The sequence below is a fragment of the Camellia sinensis genome, chromosome 3 (assembly GCF_055761805.1).
Source record: "Camellia sinensis isolate YWXY chromosome 3, ASM5576180v1, whole genome shotgun sequence".
Lineage (NCBI taxonomy): Eukaryota > Viridiplantae > Streptophyta > Magnoliopsida > Ericales > Theaceae > Camellia > Camellia sinensis.
Window position 1 is genome coordinate 76,417,568 of NC_138963.1, and position 10,029 is coordinate 76,427,596.

The window sequence follows — 10,029 nt, forward strand, 5'->3', positions numbered from 1 at the left end:
TTGCACTAAAAATTATTGAGTGGAAGCCATTATTTGTATCTCAGTCCAATTTGCTCAAACTTTACGTCAGCCTTCAAATTTATTTATTTATTTATATATATATATATATATATATATGTATATATTTATTATTATTATTATTATTTTTATAATACCGTATACATATACATACCATATACAAAATACAAATATGTATACATGCATACATAGACAAACTCTACATATATGGAGTCACACACACACAAATATACAGTATACATATACATAGACATATACGGTATACACAGGTTTATGTACAAACAAAATACATACAGATACGTACATACGGTATACATATACACATTTGGGGAATATTTCGTTACAGAGAAGGAATATTCCGTTTGTTGACGTCAGCGCCTGCAAGACGCACAAAAACAAAGAAAAAGAAATGTGTTGATCCGGGAGTTCGAACCTTTGACCTCAGGCTTAGTCTCGTGGTCCTCAATCACTGAGTCAAACCACTGAACCAAGCCACTCTTGTGACCAAAATATTCAAACAAATATATATATAATACATAGCTATACAATATATATACATACATACATACACATACAAATCTCCTGCGCCTCTCTCTTTTTTGATAACCGCGTCTGACACGCGTCTTGCTTTTGCGTCATTAGCCGACAAAAGCAGGCCTCGAATGATGCTCGCCTCAGCTCTTTCCCTCTTTGTCTTCTTCTCTTTAGCGTCTTCTCTTCAGCCTTCTTCTTCATCATTCACCACTCTCATTCTTCATCACTCACATCTGTTTCTTCTTCCTCTCCTCGAGAGACAAAAAGAGAGACTGAATGAAGGAGGCTTTGCTATTTTTGCAACTCAGTTCTTTTACACCTATCACCTCTAATCCATGGCTTCCTCGTCCCGTCCTCTCACTCTGTTTCCGGATCTGAACGATCCCATAAACTCTTCTGGTTCGGGGCCGAGTGCCCCTACAGCTTCTCTTCCTAACCTTCTTGTGTTGTCGATTGAGAAAATAATGGCCGCTCAATCCGACATAAAAGCCAACCACTTTACATTGAGGTCTTGCACGGAGACAGTGGCGGCGGTCAAGCGGCGGTCACTAACTTGTCTTTCCAACTACAAGTCAGGACGAGTGAAGTACACCAGGTCAATGCCTAACTCTCTCTACTCCAGCGTATGTACAAAGATGGACGAGCAGAGATTTGCGTGCTGAAGGCAGAGAACAAAGAGTTGAAACGGAAAGCCACCGTCATGGCCCGATTTGGAGCACCTTCGTACTTTGCTTTTGATGACCAGCAGGGAGCCAACCCTCTCGGTGGTCCTGTAAGCACTAAGGCAGGGCCTTCATGGGTCGACGACAAAAGGAGGAAGAGCTTGGCGGAAGAGCCGAGTAAGTGAAGTTGGCATGTGGCCGTCATCGGAAAAACAAGATCCGTTTTGTTTCTATTTTCACTTCTTCTTCTTTTTTTTTTTTTTTTTGCAAGTGTTAGAGTTTGGCTGGTTTGACATCGTCATGTTGTAAGGCCGAGCTCCTCTTTTTGTAATGGATGCTTTATAGTAATGCCAAGCTTTGTTGTATTTTTGTATGTCTTGAACTTTAATTTCTAATTTTTGCTTGCATGTGTTATGCTTGCCCTCAGCCGAGCAGGGGCTCTCTAGAGAAGGAGGCCGCCTGTTCGGTCTAATTAGGTTCCATGCCATAGGAAAATTGGAAGAAATAACTTTTGATGCCTTCAATCCGAGCAGAGACGCCGTAGGAAAGGAGGCCATTTGTTCGGTAAAACTAGGCTTTGTGCCTTAGAAAAATTTGAGGAAAGAATTTTCCATGCCCTCCGGCCAAGCAGAGGCTTCGTGGCCGAGCGGACCTTCTATTCGGGCCAAATAGGCATTGTGCCTTAGAAAAATTAGAAGAAAGAACTTTCTATGCCCCTAGCCGAGCAGAGGCTCTGAGACTATATAGGGCGTCTAATCGGGCAGACCAGGCTTTGTGCTTTAGAAATGTCTAGTTGGATTCGGTTGGGCATTTCGTTGCTCGGCTTTTGCTTCATTCTGTCAAGCTTAACTCATCATAGAGTGTAACTCAGCTCTTCGTTGAGCGTGAGTTGTTACCATGGACCATGCTTTCAAGTAACGATACTTGGCATAAATTCCACCAAGCTATACCACTTGGCGCCTTACTCCAACCGAAGGGCTGAGTTTGCAGGCTGAGGCGTAGGTTAAGACCTGTAACCCGTTCTTGCTCAATTATCGAGCAAAAATATGTACGACACATATGAAGAAGAACACAATTCATAGGGAAAAGGTGATTTCAATAATACTGAGAGAATTGCGATTACAAAAGCTGTTTAGATCATTACATCACTGATAGTATTTCTTTAAGTTGGAGTGTTGCCATCAGTCAGGTAGTAAGCTCCGTTGCCTAAGGCAGAGGTAACTCTGTGAGGCCCTTCCCAGTTAGGCCGAGCTTCCCTTCACCAGGGACCTTCTTATGATCCATGACCTTCCTTAGCACCAGATCTCCAAGTAGAAATTGGCAAATTAGCACATTTTTATTGAAACTTCTAGTAAGTTGTTGCTGGTATGCTGCTAGACGAATGAGCGTGGCCTCTCTGCGCTCCTCTGTCAGGTCAAGAGCTTAGGCGATAACCTCATCATTTTTTGCTGGTTCAAAGATTTCAGACTGAATAGTGAGAAGGCCGACCTCTAAGGGGATGATGGCCTCCATCCCATAAGTGAGAGAGTAAGGCGTCTCCCCTGTTGATCGCCGTGGTGTTGTTCTGTACACCCACAGGACGTTTGGCAGTTCTTCTACCCATTTGCCTTTGACCTTCTCCAGCCGCTTCTTCATCCCATTGATAACCGTCTTGTTAGACGCTTCAGCTTGACCATTGCCTTGAGGGTAGCCTGGAGTAGAATTTCAGAACTCAATTTTTAAGTCAGAACAAAACTTCCTGAAAACCTTCCCATCAAACTGGGTGCCGTTGTCAGATAGTAGGGCCCTTGGGATGCCGAACCAAGTAATGGCGTTCCTCCAAACGAACCTTTTCATGTTAGCTTCCTTTATGCTTGCTAAGGCTTCAATCTCCACCCACTTAGTGAAATAGTCAATGGCAGCAACGAAGAACCTTTTGTTAGCAGTACCCCTTGCTAGAGGTCCAACGATGTCCAGACCCCATTGTGCAAATGGCCATGGACTGGTGAGGGGAGTTAAGTTCTTGGCTGGTTGATGAATGAGTGGGGCAAACCTTTGGCACTTGTCGCATTTTTGGACATATTGTTTGTGATATCCCTGTTCCATAATATGTTAATTGGTCCTTAATATGTGCATGATTATGTGTTTAATATGATTTTGTGTGCCGTTATGAGAAAATATGTGGTTTTGAATTTCTATCTGTTCACCGTACGAATATCTGTTTAATTATCTGCATTGGAAATTAAATTGAAGGTCCTATCGGCCACAGAACCCGAAATTGATTGCGCCATCATGATTGGCATAATTTTTAGAGCCTACGGTGAAATTTGATTGAAAACTGATTTGGATCAAATTAATTAGATTAAATTAATGAATTAAGTGCCCAATTGGCGTGGCTATTTCCATAACGGCCAATTTTCGTAACCCTGATAGCTTGAAATTTGCGGATTAGGTGCTTGGCTTGTTCTGCATAGGATGTCATCCGGTCATCGCGAGTTTCGTATACTCCAGTCAATTGGTTCACCACAAGTTGGGAGTCGCTATAAACGAGTAACTCCTCTGCATTAAAGTATTCAGCGCTGCGTAGACCAGCTAGCAGAACCTCGTACTCTGCTTCATTGTTGGAAGCCTTCCATTCCAGTCTGACGGCTTGCTCCCAAACAAACCGCTCTGGTGAAATAAGGACCATTCTTGCTCCAGAACCCTTTTGGTTGGAGGATCCATCAACGAACAACTACCAAACGTCTCTAATGAAAAGTTTCCATGCCTCGGTGGGGGTTTGATGAGTGTTGTGGATTCCAGTTGCTAAGGTCAAGCTCCCTTCGGAAGAGCCGGTCAGTCCTAGAGTGAATTCAGCTACGAAGTTTGCTAACACTTGAGCTTTGATAGCAATCCATGGCTGGAATTTAATGTCAAACTCCCTCAATTCTGCTGCCCATTTCGCTGTTCGGCCCGAGAAATCAGCTCGACTGAACACGGACTTTAGAGGGTACTTTGTGAGGACATTGATAGTGTGTCCTTTGAAGTAGTGAGCAAGCTTCCTAGAGGCTATCAGTAGGGCATATGTCAGCTTCTCTAGAGGTAGGTACCTGGTTTCGGTATCCAAGAGGGTTTTGCTAACGTAGTATATTGGCTTTTGTTCCTTCCCTTCCTCTCTAATCAAGACTACACTCACAGCGTGATCGGAGACAGCCAAGTAAAAAAAAAGCTCTTCGTTGGGGACTAGAGTAGACAAAAGTGGAGGGGAAGAAAGATACTTTTTTAACTCTGCGAGTGCTTCAGAGCATTGATCACCCCATTCGAAGTCTGCCTTCTTCCTTAAAAGTTTGAAGAAGGGTCTCATTCGATCGAAAGACCGACTAATGAAACGATTCAATGCTGCAGCCATATCAGCAAGCTTTTGGAGTTCCTTAGCCTTTGTAGGTGCCTTAATGTCTAGGAGAGCTTTGATCTGGTCGGGATTGACTTCGATACCTTGCCTGGTCACCATATATCCCAAGAACTTCCCTAAACCTACCCCGAATGCACATTTCGAGGTGTTCAAGCGAAGCTTGTGGGTCTTCAGGATTTGGAACACTTCCTCCAAGTCTCTCAGATGATGTTCGACCAATTTACTTTTGACCACCATGTCATCTATATAGGCCTCCATAGTCTTGCCTAGTTGATCCTTGAACATTTTAGTGACCATCCGTTGATAGGTCGCACCGGCGTTCTTCAGGCCGAAGGGCATCACTTTGTAGCAGTAGGTGCCCCTTGGGCTAATGAATGTTATCTTCTCTTAGTCAGAGCCAAACATAGGGATTTGATGATGGCCACTGTAGGTATCTAGGAAGCTCATCCGTTCATGTCCGGTAGTTACATCTACCAGTTGGTCTATCCGTAGGAGAGAAAAGCTATCCTTAGGACAAGCTTTGTTGAGGCTGGTGAAGTCAACACACACCCTCCATTTTCCGTTCTTTTTCTTTACCACAATGATGTTAGACAACCATTTCGGATATTGTACCTCCCATATGACCCCGGCCACCAGAAGCTTGTTTACCTCTTGGATGACCACTTCTGTATGTTCTACGGATGATCGTCTGCTCTTTTAGACTACGACCGAGCTGCTGGTTGGACATTGAGTTGGTGACATGCAAAGGTTGGGTCCAACCCAGGAGTCTCATAAGCAGACCAGGCAAATACTTCTATATTCTTGCGGAAGAGAGTTAGCAACTGCTCATTTTCTCTGGCGAGAAGCGAAGTGCCGAGCAGAAAGAACTTGTCTGGATCTCCTCCGCCCACCAAGATTATTTTGAGGTCCTCCACCATCTTCTCTGTTGGTACTCTAGCAATGTCTTCTAGTACAGGTTGATCAGGCAGTTCGACCATCTGGACTTCCTTGCATGCTGGTTTAGACTTCATGATGGCGATGGAGCAGTGCTTTGTGTGACAACCCTCGTCACTGTTTACCGATTAACCACTGATTACTGCTAAACTAAGATTGATTATGATTGGTAACTGAATTGATTGAAGTACTGAACTGACTGACTGAAATCTGGAACTGAATTGATTGACTGTATCTGTTTAATTGCATGTTTACCTGTTTGACTGTTTAATTATCTGTTCAGTTTTTATGTTTAAACTGTTAATTGAAGGCCTTATCGGCGGCCATATCTGAAACTGATTAATGTTCTGTGTTCGTTAGAATTTATATGTTTTTATGGTGTATTTATCTCAAATGTGATTTGGTATGATTAAATTAGATTAAAATGAGTTAAATTGAAAGAGTTGGACTTAATTGCCATTTTGCCACTTAGTGGACTTTCATGAGCCTCTTAGTTGATCTCTAATGTTAACATTACAACACTTCATTAGCCCATCTTTCTTGTTCTTGCCGACTTGAGAGAGTGAGAGGTAGAGAAAGCTTGAGTTCTTCACAATTTGGCTTAGAGTCTTGTAGAGTTTGAAGGATTCTTGCATAATTGAGCCTCTAGACTTCTAATTGAGGAACCTAGGTATGAATTTCATCCTCCTTATTGTGTATTTAAGTTCCTTCTAGCATGGATCATGGTAGATTAAAGAGTTAAGTCAAGAATTGGTTCAATAATGTTTAAATTGGAGCTCATTCCATGCATGCTTGTTTGAATTGTTGAGTTGTGAGTTGATTTCATAGTAAAATGTTATATGCATGTTCATATTGTGTTTAAGTCCATGATTTCATCTTGTCCTTGGAAGAATTGGCTCATTAGAGCATGAAATTGAGCTTTGAAATGGTTTAAATTCATGCATGTTTGCATGTTTTTCATATTCTTGAAAATTGGTTTGAAATTGAGTTGTTTGAAACACCCTTGGGCCTTGATTTTACAATTGAGCTTTGGAATCATGTTAAACTTTGAGTTTTGGGATGTTTTCTGGAAAATTGGCCCAAGAGGATCGAAATTTATGTTTTAAAACTTGAATTTGAGCTTGAGGTTCAAATTTGGGAATTCCAGATTTTGAACTCACGCTCGAGCGGGGTGACTGGTGCTCGAGCGTGTAATTCGTGCTCCCAGTACTTTGCACTGTTTTGAAGCCCGCTCGAGCAGAATAATTAACGCTCGAGCGGGACATTGTGTCTCATGCTCGAACGGGTGTCGAGCGCCCAATCGAGCGTGATTTTCACTAATCTAGCACTTTTAACTATTTTGCAGAACGCTCGAGCGGGTAAGTCTACGCTCGAGCGAAAACCTTTGTCTGCATGTTTGCTCGAGTGGAGTAACATACGCTCGAGCGTGACCTCTGTTTTCTGAAAATTCTGAAAATGCTTTTAAAGTGCATCTTTGCATCTTCATCTCATCCTAGGCATTATTAGGCCTAGTTTAAGGCATCTTAATGAGGATATAGATGTAGAACCACACCGAGAAAAATTAGGGATTAAGTTATTATCTTTCCCAACTGTGTAGCTTAGTGTGTGTTCAATCTGTAAACTGTGTAGGGTTGGCGACTGGGGACGTGCTCTAGCTTTACTGTAGCCCAGAACTCTGTGAGTAACAACTGTGTAAAGATATGTTCAAAATGATTATCTTCTGAACAATTGAACTGTACTGCTTTCTGAACTGATACTGTTAATTGAATGAATGTATGTCCTATATTCTGAACTATATTGTGGCATCCTTAGCAACTACTGTTTACTGTTACTGTTACTGTTACAGAGATCTCTGCCGGTTCCCTTGTTGGAACCACTACTGTTACTGATTGATGGCCATCATTTACTGTTCGGTCTTTTAAGACCTACTATTTACTGTGCTGTTATGCTAATGGATGTACCACATATAAGCATTATGACTGAATGACTGATATACTGAATCAACCGACTGTTTTCAATACTGAAAGGACATTCATTCTTAACCTCTTTACGCATTACGTTATTCACTGAGCTTTAACTCACTGCTCATATATATATGTAGGTGTACAAGCACCAGACCGCAGCTAGCAGCGTCGGGGTAAACTCCAGTTTTGTCAAGCCAACCTATGTGCCTCACTGCGAGGTTCTGAGCCTGTCAAGCTAAGGCTATGGGGTGTTTTAGTTTTTCCCCTTCTGTTCTGTCTTGTAAACTGTAAACTGTTACCGTACTGTTTAATAGGGATTAGGTCCCTGAACTGAATTATTGTATGTATGTACATACTGTTCTGTACTGTTCATGTATATGTGTATGAAAAGTCTTTTTGGCATACAGACTGTCACAACTCATTGGACATTGTTTATTTACTGTTTTGGCTTCCGCCATGCCCCTATACTCTGTTTTACTGTATTACTGTTAAGCAAGCCTTCGGTAATCTTGAATTACTGGCCGATTACGGTGCTAAACCCATAGGGGTGGGTTTGGGTCGTGACACTTTGCCACTACTTGGTTACCCATGATCTCCTCCACCCATTCTTTGTTGGGAAACGAACTACCTGGTGGTAAGCGGATGGCACTGGCTCCATTGTATAAATCCAAGGTCGACCGAGTATTGCATTGTAAGGAGATAAAGTGTTGATCACCAAGAAGTCGACAGGGACCACTTTGGACTTTGCTGTGACGGACAAGGTGATCCGGCCGAGCGGCCTCTCCGTCTGTCTATTAAAGCCGACCAAAGGGGAGACTGCAAGGATTAGGTGTTGTTCATCAAGACCTAGCTTTTTGAAAAGGTCATAATACATAATGTCAGCGGCGCTTCCTTGATCAATTAGGACTCGTTTCAAATCAAATTTGTTCGCCACACCGATGGTGACGATCAGGGCATCAGTGTGAGGATGTTGGATCCCTTCCAGCTCTTTATCAGAGAACACAATGTTGAACCGAGAGGGCTTTGCTTCCGTTCTGGACTTCTTGAGCAATGGTCGTACTGACATAACTTGTTGCAAGTGCGTGGCTCTCTGAATCTCACCACGAAGGGCATTCTCCCTTTGTGGGTCGGTCATCCCGTGGATAACGTTTATCACTAGCCTTGGGGCTTGGTCTTCTAGTAGAGGGGTTGGGGGTTGTCCTTGTTTTGCCCTTGTCTTTTCCACATCTATCCATTGCTGGAGGTGGCTAACAGTGACCAAGTCTTTGAGATGCCTTTTAAGGTCTCTGTAGTTCTGCTTCTGATGCCCTTTCTCACGATGGTAGGTGCACCGCCACTCCTGGTTGCGCCGAGTAGGGTCCCCCATCATCTTAGGAGGCCAAACGAAGTAGGGTTCTCCCTTGATTTTTTCCAAGAGCCTGTAGATTGGCTCCGTGAACACAGTGGTTATGGCTTCGTAGGATCTACTCCTTTCTTTTTCGATTTGCATGGTCAGTTGCTTAGTTTGGCCATACCTCCTTCTTTTGTCCTCCCTCCTAGGCTGTCCGACCCTATGTTGCTAAGAGGCCTTAACTCCCTTATCTGCAACTGGCAATTGTATAGAGGCTGTGTCATCTTCTACACGGGCTCACTCTTCTATTCGAGCCCTCAGCTCTTTCAAGTCAGAGGCGGGTCGTTTCGTCAATGGTTGCCTGAGCTTATGTGAATAGGGAAGGCCTTGTTTGAAGTATAGAGCTGCCAACGCCTCACTACAAATATCTTCTTCCAAATCACCATATGCCTTCCAATATCGCCGAGCGTATTCGCGCAAAGACTCCTTTTTATCCTTCCGAGTATTGAACAAGGTATCCAATCCCTTCGAGATTCGGCTATTAGAAACAAAACGTGCGAGAAAGGCTTCGAAGAGCTGAGCCCAATCATAGATTGATTGAGGAGGAAGCTTGTCATACTGCCAAAGGCCGTGCTCACCAAGGCTAGAGGCAAAAACCTTGCACATGAACGCATCATTCTAATTCTAAAGTGACATCATTTGGCGGTAATGGCTGATATGAGTCAGGGGGTCTGACTTCCCATCATAGAGGATGAATTTTGGTAGACTGTACTTATGAGGAGCTTCTACCATTTCAATCTTAGGGCAAAGTGGGGAAGAGACTAGTCGGTCCAGAGCACGACGCTCTATCTGATGAACGGATCGATCTAGATGCTCATTTTCCCTTTCTAATCGCCGTTCTGCTACTTTGTTCAACCGTCGGTCATCCCCTTGGTTGTCGTTCAACCATGTCCTCAAGTCACGCGGTCGTTCGTCACGACGGCGCGGAGGAAGAGAGATTGTTGAATAATGATTGATGGACTTTTGTCTCTTGTGAGAGTCTTTTTGGGAACTCTCTGTCCTACTACTAGCTCCCTCACTGCGTACCAGAATCGGCGGCTACGCTCACCACGAGCAGGACCGTAGTTAGACCGTTCACGTCGTGGGGGCGGCGAAAGAGTGTGCCTCCGTTGCTGAGACGGTCCCCCTCCAGACTTCCTTGGCTCACTCTGAGGTACC

General features: G+C 43.5%; 1 protein-coding gene across 1 annotated transcript; it reads right to left on the reverse strand.

Moving 5' to 3' along the window:
- Positions 1–8,055: 8,055 nt before the first annotated feature.
- Positions 8,056–8,847, reverse strand: LOC145821620 (uncharacterized). The gene has a single exon (XM_082918156.1). The coding sequence runs from the start codon at positions 8,845–8,847 to the stop codon at positions 8,056–8,058; it is 792 nt and encodes a 263-aa protein (XP_082774282.1).
- Between the last annotated feature and the right edge of the window lie 1,182 nt (positions 8,848–10,029).

What these genes read in the sequence shown, in the direction of transcription:
- LOC145821620 (XM_082918156.1), bottom strand. Translation starts at nt 8,847, where the DNA reads ATGGGGGACCCTACTCGGCGCAACCAGGAGTGGCGGTGCACCTACCAT.